The sequence below is a fragment of the Schistocerca americana genome, chromosome 7, assembly GCF_021461395.2.
Source record: "Schistocerca americana isolate TAMUIC-IGC-003095 chromosome 7, iqSchAmer2.1, whole genome shotgun sequence".
Lineage (NCBI taxonomy): Eukaryota > Metazoa > Arthropoda > Insecta > Orthoptera > Acrididae > Schistocerca > Schistocerca americana.
Genome location: NC_060125.1, coordinates 379,845,265 through 379,868,120, shown reverse-complemented (window position 1 = coordinate 379,868,120; position 22,856 = coordinate 379,845,265). Strand labels below are relative to the sequence as shown.

Genomic DNA, 22,856 nt, shown 5'->3' with positions numbered 1-22,856 from the left:
CAAACAATTACGCTAAATCAGCACTAACCACCCACATTAAGGACACTGCTCACCCATTACACGATAACGCGAATGATATTAATGCATTACATACATACATTATTGATACAATGCAGAATAGAAGGATTACATTTTTCGGCCCAATATCTCGCCTACCAAATACTATAATCCTGAAGCTACTTTTTGACTACTTCTGGAACAGTAAAACCAAAAACATCTGGTTTAAAGAAGTACAAAGTGATCTAGATGAACTGAAATCAGCACACACCAAATTCAACAAAGAGAATAGAAACTGCTTCAGAAAACAAATACACACGGCTGAAATTCAGACAGTCAGAACGGAAGAAGTATGTCATATCTGCAGAAGAACGAGTAGCCAGATCACAGCGAATGAAGAAATTTTGGGAAACGAAGAAATTGCTGACTGCTAAGACCTAAACTTAATTATCGTAGACTCTGTTGTATTATGTTTGATTTTAGTGCTCCAATGTGGGCGTAAGCTACGTAAATAAATAAATAATTAATTACATACAATTGAGAAGGGACACACAATGGACTTGTATGAAGAACTAGCCATTTTCATTTATTGTAGATGTTGTGTGATATATGACAACAAGTTGCTAAATGATAAGCCAGAAACTAACTATAAATTTCTTCAAAAATTGTTCAGTGTGCAAATATTATTTTAACATAGCAACTAATAAAGAACTACCAAATACAGTAAAATAAATGTGCTTCTATAAAACGTTTTTATTTCCATTGTTTGCACTATCTTATCAACTGAAATTTATCTCAGCGATTTAGAGTAAACATTCGAATGTAGAAGTGTCAGCTGATGTTGTGTTTTTTACCGTGCTCTATGCGCCAGACAAATAAATTTCCAGAATAAAATATAAGTAAAGACATCAATGAAAAGATTTTAGTATACAACTCCTGCACTGAAATAGCGTTAAATTTCTATGCGTAGTCTCACTGGCACACCCAGAAAATAATCCTCAACACACTTTAGATTAATGTACACGTAAATGTGATGCCTTTGACGATTACAGCATGCAACCAAAACACTTTGTGCCAGTAAATATTATTTAAAAATCGCTGAAGCAGTAAAAATTATTTAAAAAATAATAATCACTACTACTTATCACTTTTAATCTAAGAATGGTCTAAAATCGTAATATTGACACTGTCCTTTAACTTCACAAAGTAATTGTTATTGTGCATCTATGCTGATACACCCATCAGCGCAGTCTTATAACCACAATTTCAATATTAGTGCTCATAAGCTCTTCCCAGAGCATCGATTTCCATAGTTACGAACCAGAAAAACGCATATCGAAGCCCTGACGTATCATAGTAAGATATTTCTACTGTAATGAAAGAAATCTGTACTATCGTTACTAAAGCGTGTGTGTCCTTACTCTAGTAGCTATTTTTCCTTTCCTCAGGATGAGGGAATTCACGAACAACATGGAAGGCAGCCTGTCAGCGCGACACCAGGAGTCCGTACTCAAGTGGAACGTCCGGGTGCTGACGTCAGGCGGGTTGTGGCCAGCGGGTCCTCCACGGCTGTTCGCAGTATTCACCACCTTCGTCTTCGTTGTCAAGTGGACGCACATTCTGATGGCAGTGCGAACACTCTACTTGTCGTGGGGCGACCTCAACGAGATCACGCTGACACTCTTGTCCATGATCACCATGCTGGGCGGTGCTATCAAGATGACCCTCTTCTTGAAGAACAGGAGCGTCTACTACCAGCTGGTGCAGAGACTCGACGATATGGTCCGTTACCACGAGCAGTACTATGTGGGGAACGAAACGATGGTGTCTACTTTTCAGATGGCGAGAAAGAAGGCCTTGCGTCTCACGTTCATAACCCTTGGATACTTGAACGTGCTTGGTCCTCTGTGGTTTGTTATGCCTCTCCTCGAAGACACGTCGGAGAAGCACCTGCCGTTCATACCCATGCACGGACTCAACTTCACCTCGATACCACTGTACGAGCTATCGTACGTGACTCAGTGCACCGCCACCTTCTTCTGGCACCTTGTCAGCGTCGGTCTCGACATGTTCTACGCCAGCCTCATGATACACGTCACAGCCCAGCTCACCATTCTGAACGTGCGCTTCACCAACCTCCATCTGAAAACGGATCACTTAAGCTGCCGATCTAATCTAAGGCCTATTACAGCACCATTCGACAACAGTGTGCTGACGGAAGCCCACAGTAGAATGTACAGAGAGCTATGCGATCTCGTCAGATCCCACCAAAAAATTATCGAGTGTGTATCGTAGTTCAGACGCGTGATATTTTTGAGAAAAATTTTGCTTTTCTTGTAAAAAAAATACTGAAATTTTCTTTTTACAGATTCACAACTTACCTTGAGGATGTTATGAATTCAACAGTGCTGGTTCAGTTTCTTTCCAGCGTCCTCGTAGCTTGTGTAACGCTGTTTCAAGCTACTATTGTAAGTTTCGCAATACTGACAAACTACTAATCGTTTCGCTGTTATATATATTTCACGCTTATAGTAAATCACTATTTATATGCATTGTACTGGACTGTCAACTTTGCAGTTAGGCATTCCCATTAACGAATTACTTACACTTGAAAATGGGTGAGAATCTTAATAAAACTGTAAAAATTTTTGTCATGCCTCATACATTCTTCATTTTGGGAAAATATTTACGTTTTTGGAGTAATTAATGAAAGTAACGCATAGCATTGTTTTCACAGAAGAATCATTTTCAGAGGCATCTCTCCCTTCTCTCTCTCTCTCTCTCTCTCTCTCTCTCTCTCTCTCTCTGTGTGTGTGTATGTATGTGTGCGACAGAGAGAAAGAAGACTGGGGGGGGGGGGCGTTTCTGTGTATAAGGTTGTGATGCAGAAAAATCACAGTACTAAGTTGACTTTTAAAGTAGGCCTACAAAATATTTTTGTAGGATAAGCGCTGATTGCTATGTGTGACCATTGTAACAGAGTTTGCAATTATAATGACAATATTTTAACAGCAAAAAGCCTAGGAGTAGCAACATGTACTTAGCGTATCGTCTGCTGTACGAATATCTTTGCTTAGCCTTAACCGTGAGTGTTACGCGTATCAAAAGAAATATCATAAATCAGTAAGCGGTTAACTTATTTATAAGAACTAAAAAAATACTGATGATGTGCAATAGCTTTAATTAATCATTGACCAGATAGAATATCAGAGCATAGAGGAAAAACCAAATTAGTTTCGGCTTCCCGCGTCGAAGGTTCGAGTCCTCCCTCGGGCGTGGGTGTGTGTGTTGTCCTTCGGGTAAGTAAGTTTAAGTTAGATTGTTGTTGTTGTGGTCTTCAGTCCTGAGACTGGTTTGATGCAGCTCTCCATGCTACTCTATCCATACAGTAAAGCTGCATGTCCTCGGGAAAAATTACGGCTGTAGTTTCCCCTTGCTTTCAGCCGTTCGCAGTACCAGCACAGCAAGGCCGTTTTGGTTCATGTTACAAGGCCAGATCAGTCAATCATCCAGACTGTTGCCCCTGCAACTACTGAAAAGGCTGCTGCCCCTCTTCAGGAACCACATGTTTGTCTGGCCTCTCAACAGATACCCCTCCGTTGTGGTTGCACCTACGGTACGGCCATCTGTATCGCTGAGGCATGCAAGCCTCCCCACCAACGGCAAGGTCCATGGTTCATGGGGGGTTGTTGTTGTGGTCTTCAGTTAGATTAAGTAGTGTGTAAGCATAGGAACCGATGAGCTCAGGAGTTTGGGCAAATAGGAACTTACCACAAATTTCCAAATTTCCAAATTAGGTTACACAGTAGAAGGAAATACACATACAGTAAAGGTTTTAATATACGACTATCCATTTTGAAGCCAGTGAATTATTACAAAACGGTCAGTAATTTTCATTGTCGATGTAAATAAAATATTCGTATAATGGAGGTATTTGTTCATTCTTCCAATTTTTTTCTTCTGGAGGCTTCTGTAATACCTCTTTGTACACAGGAAGTTTCATTTCTGCTTCCGAATCTCGCTTATGTAATATCACTTTTCCTTCAAATACACTCCTGGAAACGGAAAAAAGAACACATTGACACCGGTGTGTCAGACCCACCATACTTGCTCTGGACACTGCGAGAGGGCTGTACAAGCAATGATCACACGCACGGCACAGCGGACACACCAGGAACCGCGGTGTTGGCCGTCGAATGGCGCTAGCTGCGCAGCATTTGTGCACCGCCGCCGTCAGTGTCAGCCAGTTTGCCGTGGCATACGGAGCTCCATCGCACTGGTAGCATGCCGCGACAGTGTGGACGTGAACCGTATGTGCAGTTGACGGACTTTGAGCGAGGGCGTATAGTGGGCATGCGGGAGGCCGGGTGGACGTACCACCGAATTGCTCAACACGTGGGGCGTGAGGTCTCCACAGTACATCGATGTTGTCGCCAGTGGTCGGCGGAAGGTGCACGTGCCCGTCGACCTGGGACCGGACCGCAGCGACGCACGGATGCACGCCAAGACCGTAGGATCCTACGCAGTGCCGTAGGGGACCGCACCGCCACTTCCCAGCAAATTAGGGACACTGTTGCTCCTGGGGTATCGGCGAGGACCATTCGCAACCGTCTCCATGAAGCTGGGCTACGGTCCCGCACACCGTTAGGCCGTCTTCCGCTCACGCCCCAACATCGTGCAGCCCGCCTCCAGTGGTGTCGCGACAGGCGTGAATGGAGGGACGAATGGAGACGTGTCTTCTGCCTTGGTGCCAATGATGGTCGTATGGGTGTTTGGCGCCGTGCAGGTGAGCGCCACAATCAGGACTGCATACGACCGAGGCACACTGGGCCAACACCCGGCATCATGGTATGGGGAGCGATCTCCTACACTGGCCGTACACCACTGGTGATCGTCGAGGGGACACTGAATAGTGCACGGTACATCCAAACCGTCATCGAACCCATCGTTCTACCATTCCTAGAACGGCAAGGAAACTTGCTGTCCCAACAGGACAATGCACGTCCGCATGTATCCCGTGCCACCCAACGTGCTCTAGAAGGTGTAAGTCAACTACCCTGGCCAGCAAAATCTCCGGATCTGTCCCCCATTGAGCATGTTTGGGACTGGATGAAGCGTCGTCTCACGCGGTCTGCACGTCCAGCACGAACGCTGGTCCAACTGAGGCGCCAGGTGGAAATGGCATGGGAAGCCGTTCCACAGGACTACATCCAGCATCTCTACGATCGTCTCCATGGGAGAATAGCAGCCTGCATTGCTGCGAAAGGTGGATATACACTGTACTAGTGCCGACATTGTGCATGCTCTGTTGCCTGTGTCTATGTGCCTGTGGTTCTGTCAGTGTGATCATGTGATGTATCTGACCCCAGGAATGTGTCAATAAAGTTTCCCCTTCCTGGGACAATGAATTCACGGTGTTCTTATTTCAATTTCCAGGAGTGTATTTTGATAACAATCATTGTACAATTCTCCATTGAATGGTTTCACGGGTGTATTTTTTTTTTAACAATATGTATCACTTTCGTGTCGTTAATCTTTTTCACTGTTTCCAACGTTAATCATACAGTAACTTCTTTTTCACTACATGTCACATGTGCTTCACTATTTACCCTCCTGTGTTTGATTGTCCGATACCTTTTGGATTGCAAATCGTAGTCATGTAACATCTGTTTGTCGATAGCAAGTTTCCATTTCCTCTATGTCTTTTATCTTCGTTTACAGACATTGGCTACAAGTGAGCATAGATTTAAATCGATGGGGAAAATTGAAAACTTCTGTTGGAACGGGATTCAAACCTGTGTCTCCTGATTAGTAGGCAGATGCGCCGACCACTGTGCAATCCAGATACAGTGGTCACCGCAACCGTCCGGACTACCCTTGCGCGCCTCCTGTCCGACCTAAATTCTGAGCTGGTCCACACACTACTGATGTAGTGCTTCTTGCCCATTATCCTCATTATTTGCGGCATTTCGCCGATTCCCGTAAGAGTTCGAACCTGGAGTGCATCTGCACAGAAGGTTTCACTGGCCGTCTCATCTTAATTATATACAGGGTGGTCCATTGATAGTGACCGGGAAAAATATCTCACGACATAAGCATGAAACGAAAAAACTACAAAGACCGAAACTCGTCTAGCTCGTAGGGGGAACCAGTAGGCGCTATGGTTGGCCCGCTAGATGGCGCTGCCATGGGTCAAACGGATATCAACTACTTTTTTTTTTTAAATAGGAACACCCATTTTTATTACATATTCGTGTAGTACGTAAAGAAATATGAATGTTTTAGTTGGAACACATTTTTCGCTTTCTGATAGATGGCGCTGTAATAGTCACAAACGTGTAAGTACGTGGTATCACGTAACATTCCACCAGTGCGGACGGTATTTGGTTAGTGATACATTACCGGTGTTAAAATGGACCGTTTACCAATTGCGGAAAAGGTCGATATCGTGTTGATGTATGGCTATTGTGATCAATATGCTGCTCGGTATCCTGGACGACATCATCCAAGTGTCCGGACCGTTCGCGCGGATAGTTACGTTATTTAAGGAAACAGGAAGTGTTCAGCCCCATATGAAACGTCAACCACGACCTGCAACCAATAATAGTGTTTTAGCTGCCGTCGCGGCTAATCCGCACATTAGTAGCAGACAAAATGCGCAAGAATCGGGAATCTCAAAAACGTCGGTGTTGAGAATGCTACATCAACATCGATTGCACCCGTACCATATTTCTATGCACCAGAAATTGCATGGCGATGACTTTGAACGTAGTGTACAGTTGCGCCACTGGACACAAGAGAAATTACGGAATGATGACAGATTTTTTGCACGCGTTCTATTTAGTGACGAAGCGTGATTCACCAACAGCGGTAACGTAAACCAGCATAATATGCACTATTGGGCAACGGAAAATCCACAATGGTTGCGACAAGTGGAACATCAGCGACCTTGGCGGGTTAATGTATGTTGCGGCATTATGGGAGGAAAGATAATTGACCCCCATTTTATCGATGGCAATCTAAATGGTGCAATGTATGCTGATTTCCTACGTAATGTTCTACCGATGTTACTACAAGATGTTTCATTGCATAACAGAATGGCGATGTACTTCCAAAATAACGGATGTCCGGCACGTAGCTCACGTGCGGTTGAAGCGGTATTGAACAGCATATTTCATGACACGTGGATTGGTCGTCGAAGCACCATACCATGGCCCGCTCGTTCACCTAATCTGACGTCCCTGGATTTCTCTCTGTGGGGAGAGTTGAAGGATATTTGGTATCGTGATCCACAGACAACGCCTGACAACATGCGTCAGCGCATTGTCAATGCACGTGTAAACATACGGAAGGCGAACTAGTCGCTGTTGAGAAGAATGTCGTTACAAGTACTGTCAAATGCATTGAGGTTGACGGACATCATTTTGAGCATTTATTGCATTAATGTGGTATTTACAGGTAATCAAGCTGTAACAGTATGCATTCTCAGAAATGATAAGTTCACAAAGGTACATGTATCACATTGGAACAACCGAAATAAAATGTTCAAACGTACCTACATTCTGTATTTTAATTTAAAAAACCTACCTGTTACCAACTGTTCGTTTAAAATTGTGAGCCATATGTTTGTGACTATTACAGCGCCATCTATCACAAAGCGAAAAAAGTGCTCCAACTAAAACATTCATATTTCTTTACGTACTACACGAATATGTAATAAAAATGGGGGTGCCTATTTAAAAAAAAACGCAGTTGATACCCGTTTGACCTATGGCAACGCCATCTAGCGGGCCAACCATAGCGCCATCAGGTTTCCCCCTTCAAGCAAGACGAGTTTCATTCGTTGTAGTTTTTTCGTTTGATGCTTATTTCGTGAGGTATTTGGCCTGGTCACTATCAATGGACCACCCTTATAAAAACGATAGTGGCCAATGAATGATCTCTTCAGTGTAGCACCAGACTCGAACTCTTACGAGAATCGGCGAAATGCCTCGAGTAATGAGGAGAATTGGTAAGGAACATTACATTAGTAGTGTCTGGATAAGCTGAGAAATTGGATCCGATGGGAGGCGTGCAAGGGTAGTCCGCGTAGTTGTAATGACCACAGTGTCCGCACGGCACAGTGGTCTGTGCATCTGCCTAATATGCAGGAGACCACGGTTCGAATCCCGTTCCAGCAGAAAATTTTCTCCTTTCCTTATTGATCTAGAGGAATGCCTACTGGCAGCCAACGTTTGTAATTCCTTTCTGTCATAATTCATAGTGGCTGCTGGATCAAAAACATGTACCTTTATCTTTTGTTTTCATTTTAATTAATTGGTTATATGAATTAATATTTTACAGTACCTTGCTTAATAGTATCTTACAAAATATATTAACGGAGATGGCCCTGAACACCTTAACTGAATGATAGTAAACTCACACTACTGTACTTCCATGCCTGTGGGATATGTTGACTAAATCTTCACTCTTATGACAGATTTTCAGTACAGAAAAAGCCATTTCTGCAAATGAAGAAAGATGTCAGTACATCATGGTTATTAGGCATGCTCAACGTTACTGGAAATTTTCAGGTTGTTACTGCTCCTCTTAAGATATATTGGCAATGTTCGTTGCTGATATTCGCGCTCTGACCGACTAGCTGTAGAAACATATATTGTCTTATGAGGAACATTACATTGCAAAATCTGTCCTGCCGCGCTGTATTCACACCGAGTGCTTATTAATGGTACCGACCAGTTCAAATAATTATATGCTCCCCGACGTATACGAGCTCAGTTACCGCTAGTTGCACACCAATGGCTATCCTTGTACTAATTATCGCTGCAGTCCATGTACGGCAATAGCTTCTCCCCTAAAGTTTTCGGTTTACGTAAGCTTAATAGTTCGAATCGGTACAATAACTGTCTAACGCGGCAAAGAATATTTATGCATGCTGCGCTCCGTTATTAATCTACGTAGTCGCAAAAATAAATATTTCGTAAACACACAATATTAAATATCACTCAGGAAATCCACTTTATGCTGGTTTATTCTATACTATTCACGTCCTATCATTGTATTAAGGAAGTAACTTTTCCCTAAGCTGTGAGGAATTAATAACGTAAGTTTTCCGTCAGTTTGTAACAAGATCCAGATTTCATTTGCTTCTTTAATGAAACTTCAGTACTTGCTCACAATTCAATACCAATGTTCACTTCCTATGTCGGTAAATTGCTGAGAGTCTATTACTCTGGGGTAAAGTTCAATTTTCCCTGTATGATAATCAATTTAAGACAAGTTCGGGTCTTTTCCTCTCTTGACTTTACGTAGTACTCAAGGTTGCTGATGTACCTATTTCAAGTTTAATGATTGCTAGCAGATCGCAAAATTTCCAAATATGCACAAAAACAATCTCGTCGCGCCTACGTACAAGAGCATACGTTGAGATATGACCTAATCCAGCAAGCGCTAGCAGCACATTAAAAATGTATGACATTTTTCTTTTGTATTAGGTAGTGTCCTCAGAGAGTACTCACAAAGAGTATTCTTTGAGTTCACTCGTTCTATTCCGTGATCTATAAGTAGACTACTTTGCGATCTACTATTATTTTAATTTGAAACTAATGGATTCTATTTCTTTTCTTTTCCTTTTCAAAATATTAAGTCACTTATACTGGATTTCCTTCCTACACACTTCCTACTATTCAAGTGATTCTGTTCAAGTGGAACTTGAAATTTGGATCTTGGGTTTTGGGACTTGTATTGGGTTTTGGGTACATTTTCAATTTTGCGTCCAAAGGAAGCGGCGTTAAAAGATGAAAATCGCAACACAGCGTGCCCAAGGGACGCGTTCGTGCAGGTGTCGGGATAATAATATGGAGAGGATAGTTCTGCAAGAGCCCCTACTGTTGTTGGGGTGGCGGAGAGTGGACTGTGGTGGAGCAGGACAGTCAGGGCGCACAGCACTAGTGATACAACACTGGTGGAACAAGAACTTATTACTTTAAAGTTTACAATAGTGTATTCATCCCTGTGTCGGCCCCAAGGTCAGCGGCAGTGCGCGCACGACCTTAGAACATGCTGTCTCAGCGATCTGAGGAGGATGTAGCCCTCCAGCACCCACCTCACGTAACCTCGGTATGAAGCAGGCAGCGCGCTTCATTGGCGGCAGGCGTTGCCCGGGCAACAGGCATTGCTGCCCAGGACGGAGAGAACACAGCGTCTTTGCAAAGTACTCACACAGACATCGAAGGGATGTACTCGGCTACTCTCTCAGCAGCTCTGCACACTGTGGAGATGAACAACACCACAGCCCTTCCACTAAGGAAGGCTGGGGTGTCAATGAGTGCTTACACGTACTATTCAGGGGCAGCAGAAGTTAATGCTCCTCCCAAATACTGCGACAAGTGATGTGTCAAACACTATCAATTCGATTAGCAAGCTGGAGGTAGAAGTCTCCAAGTCTTTTCATCAGTAGTTGTGAGGTCGGCAGCTCACCGTGACCTAATACAGCAGACCAGACAGGTTGCAGTCTCGAAGGCGGAAGTCATCTTGGGGAATGGTAACAGTACATCACAGACTCGACGGCATAACTGGTGTACTGTGGCGTAACCAATGACAAGGCTCAGAAGCTTGAGTATACACCACTGCTTGTCTGAGGCAATGATGTTACGTCTGGCGAGTGATGCCCGAATGTTGCCTAGTTTTCTGGGCTCATCAGCGGCCTTCACCGCCCTCCCATTTCACAAGAATTGCTTTCAGGGTTTCAGCTTGTTGCTTTTCCACTATGTCCGTAGGCTGATGGGTGTTGTTGTCAAACTTTTTCTCTGTATTACGAAATCAAGGTGTGCTGTTAAAATTACATATTATCTTCTTTCCTTTGAGGTCACGTGGTCGAGTTTACAATACTGGACACTAGCTGGCACGAAGTGAGGCAAAATCTTCCTGGATGGATCTCTTTTCTTCAATATTGCCTTTCTGCCTATCTCTCGCTTCGGTTGTGACATCGGGTGTTGGCCTGATTTGCCTTGGCCTGTTGTTGGCTGGAGACGACGTTGAAAACATTTTACATCTGTCCCTAATGCATTTCTGCTGAGTAACAGTTGGGATGGGTGCTTCCAAAAGGACTTCACCACGAGCAGATTGTAGGACTGTTCAGATTGATCTGACGAAAAGACTACAGGCAGAGATTGCCGCAGTTAGTCATATTAAACCGCTGGGAACACCCGGGAAGCTAGGTTGAGATCTCGAATCACCTTGCATAGCTTACAGCTGAGACCATACCACAGACAACAGAGGCTTACATGAAACCAGGGTCAGCTGCGACATTCAGTGACATTCCGCGGTACTCACGGATGAGTTTCGCTTCTGTTTGTGACTGTCAGATCGACGATGATGTGTCTGACCTAATGAAATGACACAAGAAGCGATATTTCGAGGCCAGCAGCTGTCCGGCTTGTGGAATCATCGTGTGGAGAGATATTACATATGTCAACGGTCTGAATTTTTAGTTTTTGCTGGAGATTGAAAGCTTGCCAATATGTTGGTGACCAGATTCCCAAATGACATGTCCGTACAGGATAATGCTAGACCCAACACTGCAGTTCATACCACAAAGGCGCTTAGAAATGTACGGATCCCGCTTATTCCCGTAGAGCACATATGGGATGCCAAGGGATGACCACCCTCCTCCAGAAATAGACATGAATTGATACAGTAAGTTTTTCAGGCCCGGCAGTAACTTTCTCGACATAACATTCGGTCTTTTCTTAGGTGAATGTCTGTGGCTGTTAAGTATTTTGAAACAAGCATATTTGCGCCATCATCTGTACAGTTACATGTTTGTTTTCTACTGGTTTCAGCTTTAACTACAATCTCCACAGGAAAAAAAAACCAGTATAAATCACAGGACCAAAAATGTGTCGTACTTGACGAAAAAAAGTTTTTTTCATCCTTTGATGAATACTGTTTTTCTCGTATGAAGATGATAGATACAACTGAAATCGGTAGAGAACAAACATGTTTTGTACAGCTCAGGTCGCAAAGATGCATTTTTCATAACACTCGGGAGGTGTTTGCTGACATGCCACAATGAATAAACGAGAGCATCCTTACTCTTGGCCGTCACACCTGTTACTGATGTTGATGACTGGCATCGTTGTCTAATGGAATAAAAGCTTAATCATTTAGTACCCTATGTAATATGGAAGATCTCCACGAAGTTTGGTAAATGTCGATCTGGTGCTTCATGGTATAATACTTTCCGTTCCCGTCAACCATGTTTCCAAAATACTATTTCTATCTACACACATCTGTTGTATGTGTTGTCCAGCGAAGCGTCTCGCTTCTGTTTGTGATAGTCGATAGACCATGCATCTCTGTTCAGTAACCCTATGTGTGATGAGAAGTATTCTTGCCCCACCCTACGAAGTACTCGTCATCTGTCCTATTGTCGTGGGTGGGTTGAATGATTATCGGCGACTCAACGTACAGGCCCTACAATATCTGATTTTCTCGTTTTTATTATTTCACGAGATGTGTTGGGGAGGAAGAGAGATGCTGCTGTACTTGTTAAAAAATGGTTCAAATGGCTCTGAGCACTATGCGACTTAACTTCTGAGGTCATCAGTCGCCTAGAACTTAGAACCAATTAAACCTAACTAATCTAAGGACATCACACACATCCATGCCCGAGGCAGGATTCGAACCTGGGACCGTAGCGGTCGCTCGGTTCCAGACTGTAATGCCTAGAACTGCTCGGCCACTCCGGCCGGCTGCCGTACTTGTCTTCGGAATCTTAACATCCCCTAGATGGACAAAGCCTCTCTTTTAGCGTCTGCTACTGGAATTTGGTATTCTTCGTACAGCCGTATTCACATGGAACTAGACAGCTAACGTTAACGTGGAGGCGGGGGCGACTTCCACCTGACGAGAGACGGCAAAGTCAGCACACAGGACGAACTGGTTAACGTGATTTGAGCTCTCAGCGCCGTCTAGCGGCGGTCTGCGGCATCTGCTGCGACATCTGTTGCGTAAACCACACGGTTTCTTTACGAAAATGGACGAGCCTAAATTATCTGGGTTCATTCTGTTAGCGATTGACGGAGAACAGCGGAGGAAGTCGCGAAGAAGATTCTAGACAAGTAGATGTCTCGAACAGTGAATAATGTTCTACAGCGGTCTGACATACATAAAATTAGAAGTTGTTCGTTAACTTAGTTGAACTTTCAGTTTTATGTTGAATATCTACAGTGCCTAACGTTACTTTGTTCCGTGGGGAAAACCTCCCGTATCCTGATGTTCTCCAAACCCAACAAGCCTCCATCTGATGCCTCTTCCTATCGCCCTATATGTCTCACCTCGGTGTTCAGCAAGCTCTTGGCTCCATCCTTACCCAGAGCGTCCATCAACACCTCCACCAAAACCACCTCCTCCCCAACAAACAACGTGGCTTTCGACCTTCCTTCTCTGCTGATGACCAACTCCTACGAATCACTCATCTCCTTTCCCTCCAGCTGAACTCCCTCGACCTCGAAAAGGCCTATGTGTCTGGCATCCCGGCCTCCTGTTTAAACTCCAGACCTATGCCCCTCCTGTCAACTACATCCGTCTGATTGCCTCCTTCCTCACCTGCCGCCCCTCCTACGTCACCATCCATAAAGCTGATTCCCACACCTTCTACCCATCTGCAGGTGTGCCCCAGGGCTCTGTCCTCACCCCTCTCTTCTACCTCCTGTACACGGCTGATGTGCCCTAACCCCCCTCTCCAGTACACCTCCTGCAGTATGCCGATGACACCGCATTCCTTGCCCTCGCTTTTACCCTTCAACGGTCCCAACGCTTTCTCCAGAATCACCTTGACCTTTTTGTCGCATGGTGTAACCAGTGGCTCCTGAAAATCAATCCTTCCAAGACCCAGGCAAACATCATAGGTCGTACCACTCGCTCCTTCCGGCTCCTGGATTTTTCCCTTACCATTTGCGCCTGTCCTGTCCGCCTCTCCCCCGCCACCACCTACCTTGGCCTCACCATTGACCGCCACCTCACTTGGATCCCTCATCTCCGCGCCATCCAATCTGAAGCCCGCAACCTCCTCTGACTCCTCAAACTCCTCTCTGGATGGACATGGGGGTGGCACCCATCTACCATCCTCCACACCTACAAATTCTTAATCCGCCCCATCCTCTGTTATGCCCATCCTGCCTGGATATTCGCGCCCCCCAAACTCTATAAGTCCCTCCAGATCCTCGAGCGCCATGCACTCCGCCTATCCTTCCATATACGCCTCCCGTCTGCAATGCAGATCCTCTACAACCTCATTCCTATCCCCCATCTGCTCCTATTCCTCGAACATATCAGCATACTCTACACCTCCCGCCTCCTTGAGTCCACTCACCCACTGGTTGCTCCTCTCCTCTCCAATCGTTGCCCTCTGCACGCCTTTACTGTTGTGTCCCCACTACCCTCCATCTCTACACCCTTCATCTCCTTTCCCACGGTGGCTTCCATCAGCTTCCCCTCCCAGATGATGCCCTCTCTCCCTCCATTTATCCCTCGTATCAACTCTGATCCTCACCACCCCTCCTTTCCTCCTTTCTTTCCCCAGGCTCCCTCTTCCACCCTTTCATCCTGTTTTTGCCCCCCCCCCCCCGAGTCCTTTTGTATGCCCCTCCTCTGCCTTTACTCACTCCCTGTCACGCTTGCCCAGCACCCACCCCCTCTCGTATGGGTCCTCATCCTCCATCGGCTCGTTTCCCCCCTCTCCTCCACTTCGTTTATCCTCTCCTTCCCCCCCCCCCCCCTTTTCTTTCCCATCATCTGTCCATGTTCCCCTCAGCTGCCCTTGGCTGTGGTATGCCATATTTGTGCCAATTTTTTAGTGTAGTGTTCAAGTGAATGTTCAGTGTTCAGCGTTGTTCGTCTTTCCAAAGTTCTGCCAACGGAAATCATGCTGTCGCTGGGTGTGAATTTTATATCTCTTGCAAACAGAAACCAGATTGTCACCGTATTTTTTTAATTGCCTGTCTATTATTTTACCTGTCTGCTTCATATGTATTTTATTAGCATCATCAACCCTTTGCTTTATGTTTTAAGTTCCACAATTTTCCGCCATTTTACGATTTAAGTCACCGATTTTATCACCTGCTTTTATTATTTATTATCTTCATCTTCTTAAAACAAAGCGGCGTACTAAGCTGCTGTCAGCCCGCTCCCTTAGAGGGGAATCAAAACTCAATAAAGAAAAAAAATTACTTTGCGCCTACATAATATCTATATTTTCGATGTTGCATTAACTACCATCACTCTGAAGTAACGTACTTCATTACGCAGATTACAAGATCGAGAGTAGTTTCCAACTTTCATCGGAATGGAAGAGCAGATTTTTTCGAAGCTGCTCACCATCAGTGGAAAAGATGTTTACCGACAAGATACAAATATGAGGCAGACCATAGAACCATAACTTACACAAAGCTTCATAAGAGCAAAAACTTTCAGCCTGGAACTTGTGTTTACATTCTGAAATAAATTGGCAGTTTAAGATTTCTGGCTCCTGGCGGAACAATCCAATCTTTGGTCTGTGCAATAAGAATTGCCACAAATACATTATTTATAATAAATAAATGCTATTCAGTCTGTACATTGAATAAGTAGTAAAAGGAACCAAAGAAAACATTGGAGTAGGATTTAAAATTCAAGGAGAAGAAATATAAACGTTGACGTTTGCCGATGACATTGTAATTCTGTCAGAAGCAGGAAAGGGCTTGGAAAAGCAGTTGAAAGGAATGGACAGTGTTTTGAACAGAGGACAGAAGATGAACGTAAACTAAAGCAAAACAAGGATACTGCAATAAATACTAAAGTCAGGTGATGCTAAGAGAATCAGATTAGGAAAAGAGACACTTAAAACAGTAAATGAGGTTTGCTATTTGTGCAGCAAAATAACTGATGATGACCGAAAGCGAGAGGATATAACATGTAGACTGGCAATGTCAAGAAAAGCGTTTTTGAAGAAGTGAAATTTGTTAACATCGAATACAGATTTAAGTGTCAGGAAGTCATTTCTGAAGGTATTTGTCTGGAGTGTAACCATGTACGGATGTGAAACATGGACGATAACTAGTTTAGACAAGAAGAGAATAGAAGCTTTTGAAATATGTCGCTACAGAAGAATGCTGAAGATTAGATGGATCGATCAAGTAACTAATGAGAATTGGGGAAACAAGAGATTTGTAGCACAACGTGACCAAAAGAAGGGATCAGTTGGTAGGACACATTCTGAGACGCCAAGGGATCACCACATCAGTTTAGAATTTGAGGAAAGTGTGTGTTTGTGTGGGGAGGAGGGGCGGGGTTAAACCGTAGAGGGAGACCAAGAGATGAATACAGTAAGCAGATTCAGAAAGATATAAGTTGCAGTAGTTATTCGGAGATGAAGAGCACCAGGATAGATTAGCATGTAGCTACATCAAACCAGCCTTCGGACTGAGGGCTACAACAACAAATAACACAGACTATTGCAGGTACTATTTTTATTAAATTGATAAGAAAGGTCCAAATACTTTAGAAAACAAAACGAAAAATTTTTTTAGTGAAGGGAGACACGAATCTCTTATCTTTTGCTTCGGAGTCCACGACGCTGTCACCTTTTTTCTGTAAATCTTCCAGCTACGGCTTTAACATGATATATATGGTATGCTTTAGATAAAGACTGTATCTACATATGTCGTTATTTGATATTTAACTATGATGTCTGCCACCGGTAGCTGAATGATGAGCGTGACGGATTGTCAGTCCTCTGGGCCCGGGTTCGATTCCCGGTTGGGTCGGGGAATTTTCTTCGCCCAGGGACTGGGAGTTGTGCTGCCCTCATTATCATTCTATCATCCTCATCGACTGCAGGTCGCCGAAGTGGTGTAAAATTGAAAGACCGGCACCCGGCGAACGGTCTGCCCGACGGTGGGCCCTAGCCATACGATTAATAATTAAATTTAAATATGACAAGTTGTATCAAAATGACGCCCTTTTGATAGATTATCGTTGTGCCGTGGCACTGAAACGGCATTCTTTCATAGCACACAAGTTACAACAGTAGAAATATTAAATACGGGGAACCCTTACCTCCAGATATACAGTTTCCCGTAATATTATTATAATAAATCGTAGCTCCCCCCCAACAACCATGGACCTTGCCGTTGGTGGGGAGGCTTGCGTGCCTCAGCGATACAGATGGCCGTACCGTAGGTGCAACCACAACGGAGGGGTATCTGTTGAGAGGCCAGACAAACGTGTGGTTCCTGAAGAGGGGCAGCAGCCTTTTCAGTAGTTGCAGGTGCAACACTCTGGATGATTGACTGATCTGGCCTTGTAACACTAACCAAAACGGTCTTGCTGTCCTGGTACTGTGAACGGCTGAAAGCAAGGGGAAACTACAGCCGTAATTTTTCCCGAGGGCATGCAGCTTTACTGTATGGTTAAATGATGATGGCGTCCTCTTGGGTAAAATAGTGCTCCATTCGGATCTCCGGGCGGGTACTACCCAGGAGGACGTCGTTATCAGGAGAAAGAAAACTGTCGTTCTACGGATCGGAGCGCGGAATGTCAGGTCCCTTAATCGTGCAGGTAGGTTAGAAAATCTAAAAAGGGAAATGGATAGGTTAAAGTTAGATATAGTAGGAATTATTGAAGTTCGGTGGCAGGAGGAACAAGACTTTTGGTCAGGCGAATACAGGGTTATAAATACAAAATCAAATAGGGGTAATGCAGGAGTCGGTTTAATAATGAATAAAAAATGGAAGTGCGGCTAAACCACTATAAACAGCATAGTGAACGCCTTATTGTGGCAAAGATAGACACGAAGCACACGCCTACTACAGTAGTACAAGTTTATTTGCCAACTAGCTCTGCAGATGACGAAGAAATTGAAGAAATGTATGATGAAATAAAAGAAATTATTCAGATAGTGAAGGGAGACGAAAATTTAATAGTCATGGGTGACTGGAATTCGGTAGTAAGAAAAGGGAGAGAACGAAACGTAGTAGGTGAATATGCATTGGGGCTAAGAAATGAAAGAGGAAGCCGCCTAGTAGAATTTTGCACAGAGCACAGCTTAATCATAGCTAACACTTGGTTCAAGAATCATAAAAGAAAGTTGTATACATGGAAGAAGCCTGGAGATACTGACAGGTTTCAGATAGATTATATAATGGTAATACAGACATTTAGGAACCAGGTTTTAAATAGTGACATTTCCAGGGGCAGATGTGGACTCTGACCACAATCTATTGGTTATGAACTGTAGATTAAAACTGAAGAAACTGCAAAAAGGTGGGAATTTAAGGAGGTGGGACCTAGATAAACTGACTAAACCAGAGGTTGTACAAAGTTTCAGGGAGGGCACAAGGGAACAATTGACAAGGAATGGGGGAAAGAAATGCAATAGAAGAAGAATGGGTAACTTTGAGAGATGAAGCAGTGAAGGCAGCAGAGGATCAAGTAGGTAAAAAGACGAGGGCTAGTAGAAATCCTTGGGTAGCAGAAGAAATATTGAATTTAATTGATGAAAGGAGAAAATATAAAAATGCAGTAAATAAAGCAGGCAAAAAGGAATACAAACGTCTCAAAAATGAGATTGACAGGAAGTGCAAAATGGCTAAGCAGGGATGGCTAGAGGACAAATGTAAGGATGTAGAGGCTTGTCTCACTAGGGGTAAGATAGATACTGCCTACAGGAAAATTAAAGAGACCTTTGGAGAAAAGAGAACCACTTGTACGAATATCAAGAGCTCAGATGGAAACCCAGTTCTAAGCAAAGAAGGGAAAGCAGAAAGGAGGAAGGAGTATATAGAGGGTCTATACAAGGGCGATGTACTTGAGGACAATATTATGGAAATGGAAGAGGGTGTAGATGAAGATGAAATGGGAGGTATGATATTGCGTGAAGAGTTTGACAGAGCACTGAAAGACCTGAGTCGAAACAAGGCCCCGGGAGTAGACAACATTCATTAGAACTACTGACAGCCTTGGGAGAGCCAGTCCTGACAAACCTCTACCATCTGGTGAGCAAGATGTATGAGACAGGCGAAATACGCTCAGACTTCAAGAAGAATATAATAATTCCAATCCCAAAGAAAGCAGGTGCTGACAGATGTGAAAATTACCGAATAAACAGTTTAATAAGTCACGGATGCAAAATACTAACGCGAATTCTTTACAGACGAATGGAAAAACTGGTAGAAGCCGACCTCGTCGAAGATCAGTTTGGATTTCGTAGAAATATTGGAACACTTGAGGCAATACTGACCCTACGACTTATCTTAGAAGAAAGATTAAGGAAGGGCAAACCTACGTTTCTAGCATTTGTAGAGAAAGCTTTTGACAATGTTGACTGGAATACTCTCTTTCAAATTCTGAAGGTGGAAGGGGTAAAATACAGTGAGCGAAAGGTTATTTACAATTTGTACAGAAACCAGGTGGCAGTTATAAGAGTCGAGGGACATGAAATGGAAGCAGTGGTTGGGAAGGGAGTGAGACAGGGTTGTTATTCAATCTGTATCTTGAGCAAGCAGTGAAGGAAACAAAAGCAAAACGAGGATAATGGAATGTAGTCCAATTAAGTCGGGTGATGCCTTAGGAATTAGATTAAGTAATGAGACACTTACAGTATTTGCTATTTGGGGAGCAAAACAACTGATGATGGTCGAAGTAGGGACTGATGACCACAGATGTTAAGTCCCATAGTGCTCAGAACCATTTGAACCATTTGATGGTCGAAGTTGAGAGGATATAAAATGTAGACTGGCAATGGCAAGGAAAGCTTTTCTGAAGAAGAGAAATTTGTTAACATCGAGTATAGAATTAAGTGTCAGGAAGTCGTTTCTGAAAGTATTTGTAGAGGGAGACCACGAGATGAATACACCAAGCAGATTCAGAAGGATGTAGACTGCGGTAGGTACTGGGAGATGTCGACTCTTGCACAGGATATAGTACCATGGAGAGCTGCTTCAAACCAGTCTCAGGACTGAAGACCACAACAACAACATCAATTAGATGGGTAGATCACATAACTAATGAGGAGGTATTGAATCGAATTGGGGAGAAGCGGCGCTTGTGGCACAACTTGACTAGAAGAGGGGGTCGGTTGGTGGGACATGTTCTGAGACATTGAGGGATCACCAATTTGGTATTGGAGGGCAGCGTGGAGGGTAAAAATCGTAGAGGGAGACCAAGAGACGAATACACTAAGCAGATTCAGAAGGATGTAGGCTGCAGTAAGTACTGGGAGATGAAGAAGCTTGCACAGGATAGAGTAGCATGGAGAGCTGCATCAAACCAGTTTCAGGACTGAAGACCACAACAACAACAAATCGTAGCTAAAAGGGACGTTTTTTTTAGAGGGATCTTCAGTTTTCTAATGCTGTGAAATAGCTTATACTTATGCCAGTGAACTCTGCGATGAAGTAAACCCACCAAATACGTAGTTTAACTCAATACAATATGGCGGCTCCTGAGTTCTGCTTGTGACGTAAAACGACATCGCGTCTCGTTGGCCACGTTCCTCTCCATGAAGCAAAACTCTGACATGCCAAATTTTTCATTTCACGTTTGCAGTGTAGGGGAACACGGAATTCCACACTGCGATGTCACCAGCTCCTCATCCACATGTGTTTTCACGTCCCATGAGACGACCGCTTAACTCTTGCGCTTACTAGAGGAACCCGTGACTAAACGTGTAGCTCTTTCTTGAATCTTCGCCACGTCCTCTATTAGTACTATCTGTGGGTATCAACGACTGATTATAAATGCTAACCAGTCACTCGAGCGAGGGTTTTATAAACAGCTTCTTTTACAGACGAACTATATTTCTTTAGTATTCTTACAACGAACATCAGCTTGGAATCAGCTTTTCTTGCACTAGTATTATTTGATCATTCTACATCAGGTCGCTTTGCGCAATCACTCCTAGGTATTTCATGGACATTGTTGTTTCCAGTGTTCTGTCGCCAATAGTGTAAGCGAACTGTATTTTCTCTCTCCGCAGTGGGTTACATATATTTACATCATTTAAGGAACATTTGCCAGTCTCGGCACGAATCAGCGATACCATTCTCCATCCAATAGCAGCAGAGGCCAAGAAAGCTACATTCGATATCGTTACAGAATCGTCTGAGTCTCGGGTTTAAGGCTTCCACTCGGTTTAATACTACAGGAATGTGCACAGTTCGTAGAACGATGCAACAAAGAGTGAGCCACGCTTCCACCCTGCGGACGAGGCTAGGTACTTTCGTGAGTTCAGTGATCTAAAGGAACCGAGACGGCAAACGTCGTTCGTACCCAAATGAGTTCCTATTTACTGGAAGTTCAACCAGTGTGTCGTTACGGCCTTTCCCACAACTCGGCCGAGGCCTCCTGGAAAACACACCGAGTGCACACTAGTCTTACTTCAAGAATTGCCCGCTAGTTTACTGTTGGGATTACGCATCTAACGTTTGAGTTCCCATTGACCAACACACTGATCTGTTCTTGTCTGGACTTGATGGGAAAATCAGACACTGGCTCAACAGACGAGGCATCCCGTGCTTTCTTAGATGTGCTGTGAACTCTGAACAGCACCTGATTCCCGTTTCTAATGCGTAAGGGTACAGTCGTGCGGCCAGATGTCACTTTCACCTCTCGGCTGAAGGTTTGCAATCCATTTACCACAGAATGAAGACGAACCTGTCAGATGTAGCGCATCAGAAGTTGCAGTGACCCCGGGGTTTCCTGGAGATGCCCGAGGCATCAGAAATTATACAACTTTTTCCGCGTGTGCCTCAACGTCGCTGCAATCCAAGGGAGCAATCTGAAGTGTGTCCACCGTGGCTAAGGTACCTTCAAGCTGTTTCCGGACAGTGGCGGATTCCCCTTTGCCTCTGCATACAACAAGCTCATTCCCATCATGTCTTGCCATGCAAAACTAAACAATATTACGAACACAATGTAGTAAACAAACCTTTATGACATTAACTGACGAACTACAACCTACTTCACAGTGGTGCTGCAAGAGGCATAAATATACCCTACTAAAATTGCGGTGTAAACTGAACTAAAGAAAAAACAGAAAGTAGCACTGTTGCCTTTTAGACAGTCCTGAAGTCGGTACTATTAAATACGGTTACCAAATAAAATGCGTGTTCCGGCTGAGCGGTTCTGGGCGCTTTAGTCTGGAATCGCGCTGCTGCTCCGGTCGCAGGTTCGAATCTCGTCTCGGGCATGGATGTGTGTGATGTCGTTAGGTTAGTTAGGTTTAAGTAGTTCTAAGTCTATGGGACTGATGACCTCAGATGTTAAGTCCCATAGTGCTTAGAGCAATCTGAATCAGTTTTGAAATAAAATGCGAATGGTGCAACATGAGCGCTTGTTAACCGAGTACAGCTGCTCAGTACACACACAAACTATTCTTCTTCCTTCACTGGATATATGAATGCTTATTAATTATTTATCACTTCATCCGTTTTCCAGAATTCTGCGGGAAACACTGTCGTCAAATGCTGGTTGTATCTGCCTATGCCAGCTTTCCAAATCTTCGTTTACTGCTGGTGTGCGCACGATCTCGTGGATCAGGTAACTATAACTTCTCTCTCTCTTTTCTTTTCTTTTCTTTTTTTTGGTCCCTTCATCTCCTACTAAATAGCAAAGGAATACGTGTCAGGCAGCTATTAAAAAGTTTTATTTTTTAGTCCTTCAAACACCGTGTGAGCTGATATATAAATTTAATCATTTACTGGCGAGTACGGAGTGGAGAGTAGGGAAAACAAGTTGTCATTTCAGGACAAATGGGAGAAGATTTCCATTTCCAGAACTCGCGGATGAGAAATACCACCTAAGTCCTTAATTGTAAC

The 22,856-nt window shown here is 43.9% G+C and overlaps 1 protein-coding gene across 1 annotated transcript in view; it reads left to right on the top strand.

Moving 5' to 3' along the window:
* The first annotated feature begins 1,446 nt into the window (after window positions 1-1,446).
* LOC124622957 (odorant receptor 43a-like) overlaps window positions 1,447-22,856 on the top strand; it is a 44,139-nt gene continuing 22,729 nt past the window's right edge. Inside the window, exons 1-2 of the mRNA XM_047148748.1 lie at window positions 1,447-2,231; window positions 2,366-2,465. Coding sequence (XP_047004704.1) covers window positions 1,447-2,231; window positions 2,366-2,465 — 885 coding nt within the window. The remainder of the gene's footprint in view (window positions 2,232-2,365; window positions 2,466-22,856) is intronic.